The sequence below is a fragment of the Culex pipiens genome, chromosome 2, assembly GCF_016801865.2.
Source record: "Culex pipiens pallens isolate TS chromosome 2, TS_CPP_V2, whole genome shotgun sequence".
Lineage (NCBI taxonomy): Eukaryota > Metazoa > Arthropoda > Insecta > Diptera > Culicidae > Culex > Culex pipiens.
In genome coordinates this window covers 54078197-54099846 of record NC_068938.1, presented here as the reverse complement: position 1 = coordinate 54099846, position 21650 = coordinate 54078197, and the positions used below count along the sequence as shown (strand labels likewise).

The window sequence follows — 21650 nt, the reverse complement described above, 5'->3', positions numbered from 1 at the left end:
GATTTGCTGCAGAAAATGTTACATTTTATTAAAAAAACTTGCAGCAAGTCCATAGATCATTTTTAACCGTGTGTAAACATGTCAGCGATCTGAAGTTCTCACCAACACATATAATGCTGGCACGTTCCCGAGCAACACTTCAGAGAGCAGAATATGTTGGTGATCTATCCCTCGCAATTCATAATTCGTCCATGGCGTGGTGGTAGCGTTTCAGATCAGCAATCGAGAAGTTGATGGTTCAATCCTCGTTCGGTTAAGATTCTTTTTCACAATTCCAGCAAACAGCAGTCGGTAAAGTCGATAATTGTCGGTAACGGGCAAAAATGTCATACCCATATATCGCAAAAAATGCATGAGAACAGTTTTCATGCAAAATCTGATATACTTTCATGCCGCCATGCATCACAATCATGCGATCGCTGGTTGGGTGTGTCTGATAAATTTGAAAAAAAAATGAAAGAAATGGCAACGCAGCGCAAGCGACTTGAAAAACAATTTAAAAATAAAAGAAGTTTCGTAAAGTAAGCTGTTTTATAGCAAATACTCAACAATAAAAAACATATTTTTGGTTGAATTATAGATAACTCCGACTCCGACTCCGACTCCGACTCCGGGTTATCAGAAATTTTCGGCTCCGACTCCGAATCCGACTCCAGCTCATAAAATTTAGCCGACTCCGGCTCCGACTCCGACTCCAGCGGTTCGAGTATTGATGACTCCAACTCCGACTCCGACTCCAGGTCCCCAAAAACACCCGACTCCACCGACTCCGGCTCTGACTCCGACTCCGACTCCACAGCCCTGATAAATAGCATTATTTTAATGTTCTCAAAGTGCCATGATTTTAATTTTCGAATTCTTTGGACAATTTTCCACTAAATAAAGGAAAAAGAAGTTTGTTAATAATAAATATCGTGTGCTTTTAAAATATAATTTTGAAAAATCTTCACATTTATAGGCATTTTCAGTAAAACAAATTTCATATAAAATGGGAAAATTTTAAATTCGTGCTTCGAATTTAGTTCAAAATGCAATATGAATCGATAATATTATAAACAAAACTAGTGTTAAAGAATTTCAGGCAAAATTTGTCTATTTTGTGTAATGATGTGAAAATTCAATTCAAGTGACAATAACTTAAATTTTAAATTTAAATAAAACTTAATCAACATATATTATTTTAAAAATATTTTTGGCATTGTAATTTTTTTCGGACATTTTCGTATGTAAGACGAGATTTTAAAATTTAGAAATAATATTGATAAGAAAGCCCTCCGATTTACCTTTAGATTGCTTTGGCCGCATTTTAATTGAGCGAATTGGCTTTTGTTGATATCAGATCATTTGCTAAACAGATTTTGTCAATCCAGTTATTTACACTTAAAAAATACATGCTGGGCAACTCTCTGAGACTTCAGAAGACGATTTTTTTTTGTATTTTGATTTGAATGAAACATTGTGTGTACTTTTTCTATGACCACCATTTGAATCATTATTTCGTCCTCTTACAATTTTGGCAAATGACCATAAAAAGGCTACAAAATATAAAAAATCTATTTATTGAAAACGCATTTTCTGATCGATTTGAAGACTTGGGCAAAGTTGCTAGAACTGTTAAAAAAAATTACACTCTAAAACTTTTTTTTTAATTCTATTCAATGAGCGAAACAATCATTTTTAAAAATTCTCATATTTGAATGAGTTTAAAAAAAAGTTTAATAAAAAATGCCATGCCTTGAGGTATGGCACAGGCTAGTGAAAATTTATTTGGTAGTGATTTAATCAATATTTATTGTTTAAGGGCATTTGAAAATATGTTTAGCACTTTTTGATTGCAAATTGGATATGACATCTAAAATAACGGTAAAAAATTATTCTGTACATTTTTTGTGAAAAGACAAAATTAGGCTGCTGCAAATATTTTTCAAAATATTTGCCAACTTCCCCTACCCCCCAAACTCTTCAAAATTTGCCTGAAAAATTAAGTGGCAAAAACACATTTTCAAAAAACTTAAAAAATTTAATGGAAATAGAGGTCTAATCAACATAAACCCATTTCAAATGCATTTTTCTGCGATTATAATAATATTTAGCATTTTTGGGCTCGCAACATTTAGATTTTTGTAACATTTCGTAAGTACAGTACCGTAAAAAATCTTTTTTGCAACTCTGTCGTGAAACTACTTACTTTTCCTGTCATTCTCGAACGACATAGGTGAATTCAAGTTGAAAATTGTACAAAATTTAACCAAATTATTCATTTTCAAACATACTTGCTTCGGATTTCCTACTTTTCCCTACTTATTGACAAAAAATCACAAATTCATCATAAATTTTTCCGATTTAAGGCGGAATTGTTGTAAAGGCAATCTTATATGAAATTGGGAGGGCTTTTTGATAAAAATATTTTCAGATTTTGATAAAATTTCCTGTGATAAACTATTTTTATTACAAAAAACTACAAGATCTTTTGAATTGATCTTACTTGGTAAAAATTGCTAAAAAAAATCTAGTCATCATGATAACCTTTAGCACCCCTGCCATCTTGTGAAAAGAATCAACCCACCTTCGAACTCGTTACGTTCTTGAAATGCGTACCCGCGTTACTACACACACTCACGCACAATCCACTGCGAGAAGTTGTGAATAAAACTGAATTATTTTCGCGCTTCAAACGGACCCCTTATTCATCCCGCGCTCGAGGAGGAAGAACCCTACACCAGTAAAGAGCGGGGCCGGGGGTCAAGCAGCCAGTAAGTCAACCCGTAGCCGTCGGAGGTGAGCAGAGCTGAATTTATGAAGGGATTGAAAATAAGCTAAATGAGCTTTGATTATGATTTGAATGGGTGCTAAATTTAAAATTTCTGTTTTTACACCTTCAAAAGCAGTACCTAGGAGTGGGGGAAGGGTGGTCGTTTATTTTTGGCGGGGGTGTTGTCCGGTCGGAGCTTTTAATTCAATTACCAAAGTGCGGTTAGTAACCAGGAGGAAGGAGGAAGGCAATTTTACCTTAAGGTGGAGGGGACTCCAAGCGCGATGGGAGACCCATTCAAAGTGAAAGGCCGGGTACACGAGATCTGAAGTGTTGTGACTGTGTAATAGATCGTAATTCATGGCTTCCTAAAGGGACAGCAGTCACAGCGTTGAGCAACACACTTTCTGCCTGAGAGGGATTCGCGCGAGGTAGGTAATCCGATGAATGATTTCGGCCATATATTTTGCATCATTATATGAAGAGAAGAGATTGACTCTATTAATTTCACCTTGGGTCTGAGAGGGAATGGATTGATGACCCTATGGAGTTGTAAGGAAGGGAAGACCACGGATTAGGTGCGTATCAGTCATCAAGTGGGTTGATGTGGGCCTGTTCTGACTTCATTATGAGCGGCTTAGGGTCTCCAACTGAGCTTGATTATTACTTGCAGTTGCTTTGGAAGTCCCGCCCGTGTGGATCAATCGGACGGCGCACTGGACTCACAATCCAGAGGTCGCCGGTTCGAATCCCGCGGCGGGCGCTCTAAAATTCTTCGTGTAAATATGGGTATTCGGCGCCTTCGCTCCGTGCCATACTTTCATACACTTAGGAGCCCAGGGCGGCGAAGTCCTTGTAGATAAAAAGGAAGACACTAGTGGTTGGTACTAGCAATGGTGGCCGACAGCTATAAAGTCAACTTCGTCGTCGTTTTTGCTTTGGAAGGCAATGTTATGTATCGCAAGACAATATTTGATCAATCCTGTCAGAACACAACTTTGCACAAAAAGCTCGAAGTACAATTCATGTATACCGTAAACTGGGGTGACTTTGATAGCCCGGAGTGACTTTGATAGGTTTTTCAAATGCCCGTCAAATTAATATCTAAACAATTTTGAGAATTTTGAGTTTTAAGCTTTAAGGGATAGCTTATTATCGAACATATATGCAAAAATGTGACTGTTACATTGGATGTATCAAAATTAGTGGCCAAATCAAATTTCTATCAATGTCACCTCGGGCTATCAAAGTCACCCCAGTTTACGGTAACAACCAACTCAGAATCGAAAACTGAACAAATCTAGAGTTTTTTTTTTTTTTGAATAGGTCCTATAAACATATGAAAGACAATAGTTTATTGGACCTTTTCAAAAAAAAACTATGGAAAGGTCTGTGTTCATGTGTACAAAACCAATGTTTTACCAATAATGTCACTCAGTTTTCTCAGTACTGACAGAATCGATTAAAACTAAAACGTTCGCATTCGATTCGACAAAACTAAAAGTTAAAAGATCTGGCTACACTGCCTCATGTTTGACCATTTAAGTTGCATTGATGAATATTTTTGAAGCCGGATTATTTGTATTTGACTACACAGTAAAAAATAATCCTGTAAATTTACATTATTCATCATGTACCAAAAGGTATCATGATAAATGATGTATGTTTACAATAGATTCATTGGAAATTTACATTAGTTTTGTTGAAATAATTCAAATCAAATAATTCTGATTGGTAAATGGAAATGAGATGCTCGACTTGGATTGCAGTAGGAAAAGGGTGTGGCCTATATTCTGTTTTAAAATAATTGAAGCGGGCAGCAAAAGGAAATTCTTATTTTAAAAAGAGGTTTCACAGGCAGGGATAGCTTTCTCGTCGACGGCGAAGAGAAATTACGCTTCCAGCAATTTCAAAAAACTTTTCAATCAGCCCCAACATGCTGAATATTTGAATATAAGTGCAGAAAAATGCATTTTAGATTGTTTTCAGTTGATTAGACTTCTATTTTTATTTAAATTTCACGATGTTGGAAACTACTGAGTAACATATAAATTGGCAACACATCTTCTTTGTCATTTAAAAAAAGTTAAAAATTAAATCAAAATCAAGCAAATAAAATACAAAAGATATTACCAACAATGACCTTATGTTGTTTCATTACCAGAGATATTTAAGTAATTTTCGCTACGACATCTACAGGAATTAGACAAAACCGATTTATCCGTGACACGAACCGCAATTCTTCCAACACGTTACAACGATAGCTCTACACTGAAAAAGTATTGATATTGGCTTCTTGAATATTTTACTTTCTTTGAGTATTTTACAGATAAGATACAATTCTATTGAAGTGATAGATTTCGAAAATGTTTTGTTCACTTAAGAAATTGTAAAATTAATAAATATTAAATATTTATTGACACATTTTCCGCAATTCATACTTGACTATGTTGCTCAGATTCTTATAAGAAACTTGTACTAAAAATCAAAAGCATGCGATTTAAAGGCAAGCAACAATACAAATTTCATAACGCGAGATAACACACCGGACTTGACGTTCCGCGTTTGACACCGGTGACAAAACATTTTGCATTCGTCAACAAAAACACCGGATTAGTGTAATTTTCACAGTCCATTTGAGACCACGACGTGAATAACTTCATTTAAGTTGATAACTGTTTAATTTTATATCCCACTATCCATCATGACTAAAACCGTGCTAGTTACTGGTGGAACCGGACTGGTTGGCCGAGCAATTGAAGCAGTTATTAAGGAGGAAAATCCTCAAAATGAAAAGTGGCTCTTTGTCGGCTCCAAGGAGGCAGATTTGACGTAAGGATTGAGATTATTTAGTTTAATTTAATTTAGGTTATGTAGCCTTCTACAACCCAACCCCATGGCTTTGATCTTAAAATTCTCCAAGAAACAAATTTTTAACCAAGTTTAGATCTTTGAACAGCATTAAAACAATAAAAATTTAGAGTTGGAAGTTTGACTTATTTTACTTAACTTTGCGATTTTTTTAAATGATATTTTTCGAGGTCAGTATTGGCTGTGTTTTTCACAAATGTAAAAAAAAAGTTAGCAGTTATTTTTTGTAATGTTCCAGAATATTCCTCTAGTAGTCTTTAACAAATTAAATGATAATTTTATCATTCTATAGTAGAAAATGTGGAAAACAACCAAAAAGTGAAAAAGTGACTGTAGAAACAATTTTGAATTTGTTTATATTGAGCTGTTTGCTACAAGTTTCCTAGGTCAAAAGATTGAAATGAAAAAGGGAGCGAAAATTTGTATAAAAGCATTAATTTTCATCGGGCATCTAATGTTGGCTAACCTTGACGTTAAATACAGTTTCTAAAACTGAAAATTTTAGCAGACCAATGTAATGAAGATTATTGAAGTACGAAGTGAGCGAGTAGGGCTTCATCCATAAAGTACGTCACGCTAAAATCAGCCAAAATTTACCCCCCCTTTGTCACGCTTTTCCTATACTTATAACACGCATTGTCACACTTGCTCAGACTCCCCCTCCCCCCCTTAAACAGTTTATATTGTCAGAATCGGCAAATAAGATGCAAAAAGGTACAAATACTCAATAGTTTAAACATTTATTAGGGCTTTTTTCTTATTAAAAGAGAACTGGTATTTTTGAGAAGATAGATAAGCCTCTTGTTGCTCCTCGAAATTTATCTCATTATCAGAAAATCTACTTTGGTACAATAAATAGTTTATACTAACGAGATTAAGTCACTTTCAAAATTTGAATTTCAAATAAATAAAACTTTCTTCACGAAATGTTTTTCACTGAAAGATTTTCTTAATGTCCTTAATAAATTTAAATCAAGACAAAATCAAGCTTTTTATTTAATCAAAAATCAATCTTCACCCTATTCCACTGCGATTTTTACTACGGCATGTGTGTCTCAGCTAAAACACGTCCCGAGCTTCCTGTGCTCGCCACCAGATGTCCAACTATCAGCTCAATTCTCTGCTTCTTTCCCAGTGACCTCCAGTCGACACGTTCGATGTTCGAGCGCCACCAACCGACGCACGTGATTCACCTGGCCGCCATGGTCGGTGGCCTGTTCCACAACATGAACAACAATCTTGACTTTCTGCGCAAAAACCTCCAAATCAACGACAACGTGCTTCTGCTGAGCCATGAATTCAAGGTGCAGAAGGTGGTGTCGTGCTTGTCGACCTGTATCTTCCCCGACAAGACCACGTATCCGATCGACGAAACTATGGTGGGTGTTTTTTGGGAGGAATGGAAGAAATGCTCGATTCTAATAAGAATTATTGTAGATCCACAACGGACCACCGCATGATTCGAACTTTGGGTATAGCTACGCTAAACGGATGATCGATATCACGAATCGAGCTTACAACCAGCAACACGGGGACATGTTCACCTCCGTCGTGCCGTGCAACGTGTTCGGTCCGTTTGACAACTTTACACCTGGGGTGAGCCACGTGATCCCTGGGATGATCCACCGGTTGCACGAAACGATTTATGTGAAGGATCCTGAGGTATGTTCTGACAACAATCGAGAGCTGTGGAGTTGGGTATCTTTTTCAGCGAATCTGACTACTGTTTCTGAAGATTTAGCGACTCCAATTCCGATTCCTAAGCAAACTATCTAAAAAGACACTATTTCACCGATTTTGATTCCTTTCCAACTTCTATACAAATTTGCTGACAATTAGCCAACCCTAACTCCAGCTTCTCAAGATTTAGCGACTCCGACTCTGGCTTCTTTGAATAAGTCGATTTGGACGCTGACTCCAACTTCACAGCCCTGAATGAGTATCTCAGTAACCAACCTCAATTTCCCGCAGAAACCCCAAGAAGAGAAGACATTCTCCGTGTACGGAACAGGCAAACCCCTGCGGCAGTTCATCTACTCGATCGACCTGGCCAAACTGTTCGTGTGGGTTCTGCGCCACTACGAATCGGTGGATCCGATCATCCTGTCGGTGGACGAGGCGGCGGAAGTGTCGATAGCCCAGCTCGCACAATCCCTGGTGAAGGCGTTCGACTTCAAGGGAAAATTGGAGTTTGATACCAGCAAAGCGGACGGACAACACAAGAAGACGGCCTCGAACGGCAAGCTGAGACGGCTACTGCCGGATTTTAAGTTTACCGAATTTGATAGTGCGATTCAGGAGACCGTCAAGTGGTATTTGGAGAACTACGAAAAGGCGAGGAAGTGAAGTTTTGTTGACAATAAAATGAGGTTTATTTTTCCAATGGGACGTTTCTTTCATTCGATACGCAAACACGAGATGTTATTTTTCTTATAAAATGTCTTATAATGTATGGTTTATGTACAGATAATTAAATAAGTCTAAAAATATCATTTTTATCGTTACGTTATACTTGCTTCACAACTTCTTGTGACATCCACTCGGCCGATTTCGGCCCAAACACAAGTTTGTCAAAAAACTGCTTCCTCTATCGATTTCTGGTCACCCGTCGCGGCTGCTCAAACAGCTCTTCCACTCAAATCAGCAGTTCGTGCTTCGTTCCGTCAAAGAAATTAGCTTTGCACCGTTGCAAACTTCTCTCGCTACCAAAGAGAGAGCTCAAATTCGATTAATTATTGCGGGAATAAAATGCATTAAACTTATCAGATTAAACTGCGGTGAAATACTTCAATTCTTGTGCTCGAAAACAATTTTGATCCAAATAAAGTAGTGAATAAATTTTGAATTATGGTGCCAAAAAAAACTTCAAAAAACTTTTCCGTAAAGTGCAAATAATTTTCTTTTTTTTTAAACAAGAACAATTTAACTCTAAACAACTGGCGAAACAAAATGGAATTTGTACAGGGCGTGATGTTAGAAAAAATGCATCAAAATGTTGTTAACTTTATAAAAAGGGGGTAAAATGGCTCGATAATTGCCTACTTTAAGTTGTGTGGGTGCTTTTCGTGGTGGATAAGGTTTGAATTTTACGCAACATATGAGTATGAGTTAATACCACTGCTGTCAGCAAGAAGAAGGGACACATGATTTGGGGAGAGGGAGTTTGGCTAGAATGCTTTTGACCTACACAATAACTTCTATCACTAACGAAGTAGAACTATTAAGATGTGATTTTTTTTTGTTGCGTTGCTGTCGTGGATGTTGGTGTATGGGCTCGGGAATCTTTTGTTCTGATGAAGAATTTGCGCATGATTCTCCGATGATTGTGTGTTGAAAAAATCACAACAAGATGCGTTTACAAAAACTTAAATTTAAAATCGATTTGGAGGTAAAACAAAATGGATGACGGTAGGATGAGTCGCGATGTCTCTAGTCGTATATAGTAAAACAGTGGTCACTTCGTCGTACCTATCAGCTAGCAATAAGTTCTATCTAAAGCATTTAGTAATTTCGGTCATATCTCTGTGGTGATTGATTTGACTCTTATTTGTATGGTGGCAGATAGCCCTTGCCATAGTTCGGTCCCAGCGTCGACGGCTGCTGGACGGTGCTGACCAGGGGGCTGTTGGCCGCCGTCTGGTAGTTTGGCACCGGCGTGATGAGCTGGTTCGGGTTCTTCAGCGCCTGCTTCAGCCACTGCACGTCGATGGTCGAGAAGGACGCAATCTGGTCCGGTCGGCCACAGCCGTTGTCCGACGAGTAGACACCCTTCAGGTAGTAGGTTCCGCTCGTGTCAGCGCAAGCCAACGCACTGCCGATGTCTACATCGCAAGCATCGGCCGCTGGACGACCACAGATGTGCGACTCCGCCGTGAACCCGTTGATCTGCGCCTGGCGCTGGCTTTCAGACTCCGACAGCAGCGAGATGGGCATCTGGCGCATCAGCGCATTTCCGATGTGAACTAAAACGAAAAACACGGGTTGAACGAGCTGTCCAAACTCTTCCCCCCATCCCAAATCTACTCACTCCTCAGCACTTCCCGTCCCCATCCGGTGGTAACGCAGTTGTCGTACGACGCACTCGGCACCACATCGTTTTCATCCAGGCACAGCGGTCCAATGTGGGTATCGTACCGCAGGCGGTCCTCCAGCACCAACATCGCCACGTCGTAGTTCAGCGTCGTCGGCTGGTACGCCGGGTGGTAGATTACGTCCTTCACGCGCACAATCTGGAACGTCTTCGGCTCGGCGTCTACTCCCAGGCGCCACTCTCCGCCCTTGATCATCACGTCGCGTGGGTTGATTCTACAATGTGAAACCAAAGTCAATCATCAGACTCGCACCAGTTTCTAAAACGATCTTACCCGTAAACACAGTTGGCGGCCGTCACGACGGTCGTCTCGGAAATGATAGCTCCACCGCACAGCAGCGTCTTGTTTGACTCCAGAATCACCATCGCCTGCCACGGGAACTCGCCGAAGCCGGTGTCCCACGGTCCTGCGCCACGCGGTTGTGTGTTCTACAACGAGATACAAAACAAAGCTCGCATTTACTCACCTCGCGATTCCTGCCCCGCAATACTCACGTAATTCCTTGGCGCACACGTCCCACTGGTCTGCTTCTGGAACGGCTTGAAGCGGGTGTTGCCGCTGTGCACAAACTGCAGCCCTCCGGCGGTGAATCGCTTATTTCCGGTGTTGCTAACGGTGGACTGCTGCTGCTGGACGGCCGTAGTCGTTTGCGAGCTGGCGGCAGCCGTTACTCCCCGATCGTACTGCGTCTTGGCCTGGGTAAACTGCGTCTGGCTAGCGGCGGTGATCTGGTTCGGGCCGTACGTCTGGGCAGCCGTTACGCGGCTTGGCGAGGCCAGGATCGCTTCGTTGGTCTGGGTGCGTTGAATACCGTTGCCGTTGCCATTTCCATTTCCATTACCATTGCCGTTTCCTCCGTTAGGTTTGTACGAGCCATCGTCGAACGGAAGCAGTTCCGGGTTGTACAGTCCGAGCAGACCGACTGGCCATGGGTCGACGTAGTCCGGATCACGACAGCACACTCCGGTGAAGCCACGGTCGGGACTGCGGCATTCGGTGACGGGTACGCGGAACAGTTCCTGTTCGGGCGTTAGGAAAACTTCGGTCTTGGAGATGACACCGGTGGACGAGCAGAATTGGGTTTCGGTACAGTTCATGGCGGCGGAACATCCTACTGGTGGGAGTGGTGGCGGAGCTGGTGGTCCGTTCGGGATGTTCGGACGCGACGGTCCAGTTGGGTTGTTTGGTCGCGGTGGTGGAGCTGGCCTCGGAGGCGGGATCACGGCCGGGGTGTCGTTAGCTGGGCTCGGGTTCTCGTCGCCCTGTGGGGGTGGTCTCACCGCGTTAGGATCGGTATTCGAGGGTGCCGGAATTTCTTCCCTTGGTGGGATGTACTCATCACCGCGATATGAGGGGCGCGTTGTGGTTGGCGGCGGGAAGTACCGGGTTGTGGTCGATGGCGGCACGTACCGTGTGGTGGTGGTTTGCGGTGGTACGTAACGTGTCGTGGGTGGAACGTAACGTGTTGTGGTGGGTGGTGGCACGTAACGTGTTGTGGTGGGTGGTGGCACGTAACGTGTCGTGGTGGGTGGTGGTGGGCGTGGTGTAGTGGGTAGTGGTGGTGGTGGTGCGGTTTGAATGTTTGTGTTTGTGTTTTGACCTTCCGGTGGAAGGTACTGATTGGTGGGCACTCTTACGACGTATCCTTCGTTGGTCAGCACGGTGGACGAGGTGTCCAGCGATTGGGTCCGGCAGCAGACGTCTGGGGCAAAGCATTGGCCGCCCTGAAAAAAAGAGGAAGAAGGCAAAGTTTAGCACGCGTTGATCATCAGTCATGAGTTAGGGAAGTTGGAGACGTCATTCGCGTAATCAATCTCCGCTGTGTCGTGATCATGGCTTTTGGATCAGCCTTTGCCATTAATCAATGCTTCTTGAAACATGTGTGCGTGGAAACTTTATTTATCTCATGATATTCTATTCAAATAATAGTGTTCCAACTCTTAATAAAAACTCTTCAATATAATACTGTCCAGACTCGATTATCCGAAGGCCTCGAAAAAATTAAACTGCGGAAAACCAATTCACAAAAAAAAATTTCATTGTCTTATTTTTGATATTTAAGCTTTAGTATGACCCCTTAACTAGGCCAAAGTGATTTAGAATTTTTAAACTCAAGCGGCTAGAGCGTCCAATTTCCCGGGGTTACAAAATTCCTGGGATACGATAAATTTTCTACTGATTTCCCGGGAAATTTTAAATTTATTAAAAATTATTTAGGTTCTGAAAATATTTTACAACAAAATTGCATAAAAAAACCATTCAATGATCAAAATAGGAGAGAAGGTCCATTGATGCCTTAACCGCTCATAAAAAAAAAACAAAACAAAAATCTTCAAGAAAATGTATAATTTTTAAAATTTATAGGCGTCTTTAAATTTGTACAAAATATAAAAAAAAAATCATAAGTATTTTTCAATTTTTTTTTTACTGATCCTTGTGTTTGGAAAGCAAATAAAATTTATCCATGCTTCAAAGCCATACAATTGCTATTGAATATGGCTCTGTGTACAGTTTGAGAGAATATAATAAAGAATTATATTGACACAACAAGGTGAAATGAAAAAAAAAACACGAAGGAAATATGTTTTTATTAGCAAATCTTTTTTCCCGAACTAATCTTACTTGTTTGAACTTATGAATAAATAAATAAGCATTGAATTTACCTTTGAAAATTGCTTTTTTACTTGAAATATTGTTTTTATTAAATCACAACTCAAAGTGGAGCGAGATTTTAAAATATGTTTCGATTTTTTGGAAACTCTCTATATTATAGTTTTTGATTGATTCAGCTTAATAATTGACTTCGGCTAAAAGATTTTTCTTAGTTTAGATGCTTTTTCATATTAAAACCTCTTACGCCCTTGTTAGCTCAAGTGCTATTTGAACTCTCAACTTTAAAATGCAATTTCTCGAACACTTTTGAACAAATAGAGTTTTTTAAGGTCCTATAAGCTATTGTGTTTCATATGTTTATAGAACCTATTAAAAAAAATCAAGAAATTAACCAAATTATTTTTGCATAACTCTCTACGAGAGAGATAAAAGAGAATGTTTAAAAAAACATTATTTTGATCTTGGCGGATAGGGGTACCTTATTTTCAAATGATATAACAACAATTTTTGTTTAACAATCTAATTTAGAATAATAATAGTTTATTTTGATTCCATAATATCGTATTTTTTTGTTGCTTTTCAAACTAATATATTCTAAACTATACCTTGATATGAAATTTTCAGACGAACTGATAAGTTCAATAAGAACAGTAAATTGAATTGAATAAAATTAAATATAGTTTTTTCATTAACTTATTTTGTAAATTAAAAAAATGTGCCAAAAAATTAGGAAAAAGTATACTTCCGCTTAAATTTTGAGAATTCCCGGGAAATTTAGAAATTTCCCGGGAAACGGGAAATATTTTTTCCGGGAATCCTGGGAATTCCCGGGGAAATTGGACGCTCTGGTTGCGGCCAATATGGCGGTGACGAAATGCTGAAAAAATGCATTTTATTATTTAATAAGCAATCAACTATTCAAATTTCACTAAAATGCGGTCGCAGAACTCAAATTTGATGTTAAAAAAATGAAAAAAAAAATCGAACTTCGGATATTCGAAACTACGCATAATCGAGGCTTCGGATAATCAAGTCTTAACTGTAATTCAAAATGTTTTTAAAGACAAATCTCACAATAGCAATCTTTGTCAAGTCTGTGAAGCCAGAGTTGGAGTCGAAACTTTTCGAGGGATAAGAGTCAGAATCGGAGTTATCAGATTCAGCTTGAATCACAGTCATAGTTGAAGGTGAAGTCGCTTTATTACCAAAAACTTTGTGACAGTCGGTTTTTTTAAATATTTAATTCATACTTGTGCTTATCTTCTTATATCTATAAATATAAAAAATTTCGACGGTTTTGTTCGAACGCGAATCAGTTAAATAAGGAGCGTCGTATCGAGGTGCTTTTTGTTGCGTTGGGTTCGTAAAAATCCAAGGAAGGTTCTTACGCCAAAAAGTGACAACTTTGGCCACTCTGGAACCGATTCCGGAAAATCTGCAGATTGTATGGGAAAAGCTGCGTAAAATCAAATTATGATCACAGGAGGTAAGGCTTGTTTGAAGATAAATTTAAATATAAAGATGATCACACATGAAAGATCTTGTCAACTGTAAACAACCAAGATCTACAAGACGTCCCCTAACCTTTTTTGGCAATCGTTTGATAAACTGTTTACTCGCAACTAAAACCACTGACCGTTCCTTATTGTTTGCATTTTAACACATGGTTATGTCAACAATCGGTCCGGACGGTCTAATTGCTTGGCCAAATTTGCCCATTTCACTGACTTAAGCTTCTTTTATTATCTCATAGTTTGTAAACGCAGTCCAAGAAATTCGTACATGGAGGTGTGAAAAGTCGACCAGGCAGCGCTGGAGCCACACGTTTTTTTCTTCTTTACGGGATGAGTCTCGCCGATTATGATTGATCTGTGGATCTGATGGCACTGTTTCAAGAGACTTTGGTACTACTTGACGATAATCAAAAGTCACGGTCATGACGCGGTTGGGTAAGCAATTTGTACTGGTTGTTGAGGTGTTGGTTTTTATCAAAATTAGCACGGAATTGGGTTAGGAGAGTCAACCAGATTTTCACAATTTCCAAGATGTTGAAAAACCTATGGCAACTAGGAGATTTGAAGGCGTTTTGCTCATTTTGGGAGTCAATTCCTCTCTCAATTTCTAGTTCAAACTTGCATCAATCTAAAACGGTAGCAATCTCCCATAACTGATCCACTTTCCTAAACTTTGCGCTATAACCACCGAATGACGAGACGATTATCGTAATCCGCAAACAGGTTCCTACCGTAGCTGACAATGGAAAACCCCTGTGGGGTCTCGCTCCCGCTGGCAGCGGGGTCTCTCAATCAATAAAATGCAGCCACTTGGCCGGCCTCTCGGTATCAATCAGCTGTCACAGACACACACGTGTTAATTCACGGAATCGACTCGGCAAACTGGTTCCTCTTGGGGTTGACGTTGACCCCATGCCGGGGTCCTCGGACCAGTTTTCGGAGGTGTGAATCGAGACTTCAGACTTTGAGATGATTAATCGCTCTTAATTAGCAAGCTAAATACGGACGTGTGCGTTTGTGTTTGCATATGTAAATGCTTTCTCCCCGCGAAAGGCCATTTTTACAAGGGTGCCTAAAATATAATAAATTTGTCCATTTCCAGCATTCGAGGGTCGGAATGCCAACGCTAGGAATTGGAACCGTTTTGCAGGTGTTTTATGGGCTGACATTTTCTGCTCGCTGAGCAATGTTTAATTCATTGGGAACGAGACGGCGGGAGAGTGTATCACATTACCATTCCTGCGCCATGTTGGTGTCCATGTTTTTTTTTTCTGTAGGTGAGAGATGTTAATCACCTCGATTAGTGTAGGAATTGATGTTCGCGAATGGAAGGTACTAAATTATGATTCTGGGGAAATGGTTTAGGTCTAGCATTGGCTTTGGCAATAAATTTTGGTCATTTGCATTAGAAAAGAAAGTCACGAAACGGACATTGTTGAAAACATGGAATGTGTTGCAGGTGTTGCATGTTTTCATGGCAACAAACAAAACATTGCTTGCCGCATTTGAACAATTTTGTATTAAACATTGTCCTGGATTCAATGCTTACCATAAGAGTTTTCATTAAAAAGCAAAAAATCAATCATGTGGCATTTTTTCAAATATATTTGAATTATTCCGACTGCGAATGAAACGGTTTAAAAAGCCATAAAAGTATAATTTGAGCAGTTTTGGCAAAAAAAAATGAAATTAACTGCCCAGATTTGTAAGGCTGCAAACTCTCTAGAAAAAATAATATTGACGATTAGTTCAAAATCTTATCTTCAACAATGTTATACAAAGAAACCTTTTTTAACGCGGTGGCGTTACGCTTTTTATTTTTTTCAATTCCTCTTGAAACATACAATATATTTGCAAGCTTCTAAAAGCGTTTTGTTGATCTAAACAAAACCTACAAACTGCTTTTAAAAGATTGCAAAAATGTTGCGTAGTTCGAGTGAAATCGTCAAATTAAAAAATCGTAACGCATCGCGTAAAAAGAGGTTTCTCTGTACCTATTTATGAAATAACTGTTTATGTTTGAAATAATGCTCATGGTTTTATTTAATGAAAACCATTTTTTGTTTAATATTCTATGCAAAATTTAACAAAATTGTACTGAAATTAATCCTGATTTTTCACCGATCTCGTTTATAAATTCTTATAAAAATCTGACAATATAAAATTGGAAAATCTTGGAATTCTTTAAATTTAAACAATTTCATTACAAACTATGTTCCTTGAAACAAAAATTAAAGGGTCTTTTCGTGTTTAAATCACAACTCGAAGTTTTCAAATATTTGGAGCGAGTTTTTGAAAAAAAAATTGAATTTTTTGAACACCTTTTGCATGACACGAAGTACTTTTTCAATAATTTTTCAATAATGCAGCCTTCGTTTAATTTTTTTTATAGCAAAAAAAAATAGTTTAGTAGTTTCATATTTAAACCCCTTACGCCCTCGGTAGCTCTAGTGCTCTATAAATTTTCAACTTTTAACTATAATTTATCGAACAGTTTCAAACAAATTAACATAATTTTTCTAGCACAGCCCTCTTTGAGACATTTAATGATATCAATTAATTTTTTATCCAATTTGGAAAACTAAAACGTAGAAGAAACTAAATTTTGATCTTGGCAGGAAGGGGTATTTTATTTTCAAATGGTAGAACAAAAAAAATCATAAAAAAAAAACAAAATTTTAATGGTTTATTTAAATTCCATAATATCATAATTTTGGTTGCCCAAATAAACGAGATCTATTTCCAATTGTAAATGGTTTTAAAAATAATATCATCTGAAATAAACCTTGACATGAATTTTTTAGACGAACTGATAAGTTTTTAAAAATAAGAACAGTAAATGGATCAATTCAATTTCCTGTTGTTTACTTATTGAGCTTATTAGTGAGTTGAGTTCTTTCACATTTTTTTTATTTAAAAACATATATCAAAAAGTAAGAATATGAATTTCGGGAATTCCCGGGAAATATTTTTTTCGGGAAACCCGGGAATTCCCAGGAAATTGTTTTCCCGGGACGGGAAATTGGACGCTCTAGTGTGGATATATCCTTCCCAATTCGATATTTCAAAGAAAGGGTGATGAATGACCAAATTCCCCCTCAAAAGGGAATTCTTCACCGATTGAGAAAATCTGGTCTAAGTCCTTCTTAAGCAGCCTCAACGATTGCGTGGATAACATTTTTGATTAATAATCAAAAGAAAAGAGGATCGAACCCCACCGTGGGATCATTGATTTCAATTTCTTTAGAATGCATTGATACCAGAACTTTCTAGTAAGGAGCAGATGGGAATCAAACTCAGAACTATACGCTTACAAAGTAAACATCGTAAACAGTTAGCCACGACTGCTTACCTTTAATATTAAGAGAACGAGATGTTAACTTTTTATTGATTTTAACAAAATAAGAATATGAACTTAAAAAACCATTTTGGATACTCATGCTAAATTGTTTATTTATTTTTTTGTAGTACCTATTCAAAATTTCCTCAATTAATATGTTTTTGCTGCGCTTCTGCGGAGCAATCCCATCGGATACAAAATGGAATTCGGTTCTAACACTTTGATTACTCAAATCTATAGATAAGTCTTGCAAGCAGGGTTGACAGGTTACCATATAAATATTGATATTCCAGATGATTTTTTGAGCATCAATATCAGAACATTTTAAAGTTATTTCTTTGAAAAAATTGTCAGACTTCTAAAATTCTCAATAACATATTTCGGAACAAATTATGTAAATATGAAAAAAAAAATAGCTAGTAAAGAATTAGTCGAAGTTGTTATTATGCTGTTATTATTATTATTGAGGTCTCCTAAATTGCAATTTCTCATCCCCAAATCACTGCGACCTTGAACCACATTCCTCGATTGCACCCAACCATCTCGAACCCGGATGTCCACCAGACAACGCGGCAATCCCCTCCACCCAACTCGATCGAGCGGTCGCTCGACGCGTGCCCCAGTGAAAAATTTGGCACAAACTTAGTCAGCCAATCCGAACCCGCCCCTTTCGGCGCGATCGTCAGCTGCCGACTTTACATAATGCAACCCCCCTGCTTTGACCGCATTATTGAAAAAGACGCCAAACCGCCACCAAGTCGCGACCGACGACGGGCGCGCTAATTTAGAGGTTATAAACACGTAAGGTCCCCCCCTCAACTCCTTCAGGTCGCCAAAAATCAGACCCAAACAAACCAAAACACTTCGAGAGGTGAAGAAAAACAAACTATTCGGTCTTCCCAAAAACCACGACGTGTGATCGAACATTTTCAATCATCTGCTAATCAGACGTCGTCATCGTTGGAGAGTCTAGTCGAGACCCCCAGCAAAAGGATCAACGGCGACATATGGGCAAATTATGGCAATCGAGACGAGGCAAATATTACACAGCTCGCCGGGCGCCACCCCGGTGGCGAAAGAACAGTTTAACTCACGAATGAGATTTATTATTCACATCTTGCATTTGAAATTATCTTTATATTGCTTTTAGATTTTAGTTGAATATTCAATTAGAAGAACGTGGAGTACAGAAAGAACTTTCTAATCAACTTAAAAAAAACTCAACTCTAAAAATAGTGTGAAAATTTTCTCCGTTGAAACCAAAAATTAGGGTCAACACAGAAGTCACCAGTTGAGTGGAGCATTAAAATTCAAATATGTCGGCTTTGCGGAACCCCAATCGAGTTCATAAATATTTACCCAAACAGGGATTCAAATTTAAATCCCCAAATTTGCGTAGGCTCAAACTGCTCATCATCGAAGAATACCCAAAAGCTCACGTGTGTGTAGGAAGCTTTGGGAAGCTCCTCAACGCGAAGATCAAAAGAAAGTTGCGTGTAGGTATGTGACGGAACCGGCACAGTTTCGATGACAGAGACATTAATGCCGCTACCGGCTGACCACTGCTGCCAGCAATAGTCGGTTGACACACGCCTGACAATGACCGATTATGGTGACCAGCGGACAGTCGGGTGGCAACGCTAAGACGACACGTCGACGAAGGTGTAAGGAAATTAGCTTGTCATTTTAGGGATTTTGGCCGCGACCGGTGGCATGTGGAGTTGATGTCACGGTCAGACCAGGCAGGAATGTGGAGTTTATTAGGATACAGTGGGCCGGATGTAAGAAAGATCGTTATTTTTGTTTGAATTTTAAATTTCCTGTTACTTTTGAGAAATTCAGGTAAAATAGTTCAATTCCTACACTTCTAATTCAGTCCAACCAGATTTTGTCTTAGAGACAAGAATAACATTTCTTAGTAAGATTTTTTCGTTTCAATGTTTTCAATGTGAGTGAAATAATTAAATATCTTCAAAACTTTCATCAAACGTTTTTGGAAATATTTATAAAACGTTCAAATTCGACTTAGGTAGAAATCTGTTATAATTGCAAAAATATTTCCTTTTCATTCATTTGGTTGCTTTAACAAATACATTGGTGCAGTTGTTATCCTGAGCTGAGATATGGACTACCTTTCAACAGCTGATTTGTTCTTAATGGGGAGAGAGTTACTCTTACTAAGGAGAACTAATTGGACAGAGAAGGAAAAAAAATGCAAAAATAACCTACGAAATAGCTAATAGATGTGGGATAGTTATAGCGAAGGAGGCTTGCAAAAATATAAGTATTTTATATCAATTTAAAAGTCGTAATGACCCATTAATGAACTTACCCTCAAACTTACTTTGCACTTAGAAACCTTCCCTCGGGATTCGAACTCATGACAGTTGGATAACGAATCTGATTGACTACCATCTGATTCAGGCAGACAAAATGTTGAAATCGGAGGAATAAGGATGTTGCTAATATTTTACAAAGCTTTTTTCTAGAAACCATCCCCATTTTAAAAATATATTTTCAAAAAACTTCACAAAGTCAACTGAAATTGAAGTGCAATTAGATAAAATCAATGAAAAATGCATTCCTCTGCCTTAGAATCATTTTAGCATAAACTGGTTTGTTTGAAAATAATTTAAATTGTAGTGAATTTTCGATGAAAAAATGTTTTTTCGTTCAAATGTTTTTTTTTTTCGCCAAATCTTAATTTTTTTGAAAATAATTATTGCAATTTAACGTTATGACTGCTTAAAACATTTTCGAACATTTTTTTCATTGAAATGTTGAAATTCTGGCTCTCTTAACGATTTTCCTAAGGCACACTTTATTTAAAAAAAAAATTACTCCGTTAAATAAATTGTTCAGATTACATGTCACCATTTCCGAAATAAAAAAAAAGTTTAAAATCTTATTGGAAACACAAGTACATTCAACCAAAATCTTTTTTTTTTTTTCAAGTAGGGCCATTGCACATATTTTTTGAAGTTTGTGTCCCTCAACAAATAACAAATAAAAAAAATATAAAAATTGAAATAACAAGCCATGGTCTCAAAATTTGAATGAAAAAAGTGTTTTAAAGTGCATTTTACACCTGCCCAGTTGTTTTGCAATCATTAATTTTCAAAATATCCAAGTATTGAAGAGATTTTTTTTCGCCGAAAAAAAAACTTTTTGCGGGCATGAATTTAAGTTAATTATCTGCACAATTTCACGATACTCGGAAAACTGGATGAGATAAATGAAAAAAAAAAACTCGTAGTCATAGAATATTTGTGTTAAAAAAAACTGTACGAAAATGTAACAGTCACAGTCACACAAAATATTTACAGCACGCAATTTTTATGAATCAAATTTTGTAACATTAAAACAACTTATTATCAAAACAAAGTTAAATAAAAATTATGGGGTATTTGAATATTACATAATTATTTTGATATTCCATTTGTAGCAGATTTTATTTGTTTTGGTATTTATCGTGAATTAAAAATAGTTCAAAATCTCAAATCTTTCATGAATTTTCCCCACGATATACGATAATAAAATATAAAACAGCAGCTTCGTGTTGCGTTTTGTTTCATTTAATTTTTAAATTACGTTATTTCATATCAATTTCATATCTATTTCCTTTTAAAGATAAATGTTCACGGTTATAAATCGCCTAATTATCCATGAAATTGTTGTGACGTGTTTGAATTCAAAAATCAATGTTTAAAATTTCAACAAATTATTTCAACCATTGTGGCATTTCACGATAATATCCAAATTCATGGTTTCAAAGCAAATTTCACGGATAACGCGGCTTCCGCAAATTCGCGAAAAATCACTTTGTAAAGTTCGAATGAATAAATAAAACAAAATCTTTTTGTTGTCATCTTGAAAATCTGTAATTTTAAAAGGCAGTATTCCTTCAAATTACTTTATCGTGAAATTTATTTAGCTATGAAAATTTAAATTGTATACACAAAAAAAAAGTTTAATTTTGGAAGGTTGAAATTTTGGTTGGATGAATACTACCTCTTTTTGATTAATGTTACTTAAAAATGTGTAAAAATGAGAACCTCATAAAAAATCATCAGAAAAGCGTCATCCATAAAGTATGTCACGCTCCCTAGAAGAGAGGGGGGGTCTGAGCAAGCGTGACATTCTATGTTATAAGTATAGGAAAAGTGTGACAAAGGGGGAGAGGGTTGTAAGTTTTGGCGGATTTTAGCGTGACGTACTTTATGGATGAGGCCAAACTGATGAGTATTCACCAATTCCTGATGTCAACAACAAAGTCTCATCTGAGGTCAAGTACTGTAAGACAATTTATACTCAATTAAACTTAACTCGTAGCTGAGACAAACGACAGTGAAAGCAAAAACACACCTCAAGCACATTTCTAACAAATCGAGAGGTTGCCACTTTAGGAGACTTGCTAATGACATAATCTAACAAGGATGAGCTAGAACAGAGCTGCAGCTGTTGACATA

At 37.9% G+C, this 21650-nt stretch overlaps 2 protein-coding genes across 4 annotated transcripts in view; one reads left to right on the top strand and one right to left on the bottom strand.

Annotated features, from left to right (window-relative positions):
- The first annotated feature begins 5348 nt into the window (after positions 1 to 5348).
- Positions 5349 to 8538, top strand: LOC120426123 (probable GDP-L-fucose synthase). Its single transcript, XM_039590827.2, has 4 exons — positions 5349 to 5584; positions 6759 to 7002; positions 7061 to 7285; positions 7595 to 8538. Exons 1-4 carry the CDS (start codon positions 5457 to 5459, stop codon positions 7967 to 7969), a joined length of 972 nt encoding a protein of 323 aa, XP_039446761.1. The 5' UTR covers positions 5349 to 5456; the 3' UTR covers positions 7970 to 8538.
- LOC120426122 (inactive serine protease scarface) overlaps positions 8045 to 21650 on the bottom strand; it is an 88460-nt gene continuing 74854 nt past the window's right edge. For 2 of the 3 annotated variants that reach the window (XM_039590824.2, XM_039590826.2), the window contains exons 5-8: positions 10209 to 11438; positions 9988 to 10142; positions 9651 to 9928; positions 8045 to 9585 (exon numbers count right to left, since the gene is read on the bottom strand). In XM_039590824.2, coding sequence (XP_039446758.1) covers positions 9167 to 9585; positions 9651 to 9928; positions 9988 to 10142; positions 10209 to 11438 — 2082 coding nt within the window. In that variant the 3' untranslated portion in view covers positions 8045 to 9166. The remainder of the gene's footprint in view (positions 9586 to 9650; positions 9929 to 9987; positions 10143 to 10208; positions 11439 to 21650) is intronic. The other variant, XM_039590825.2, reaches the window with a different exon arrangement.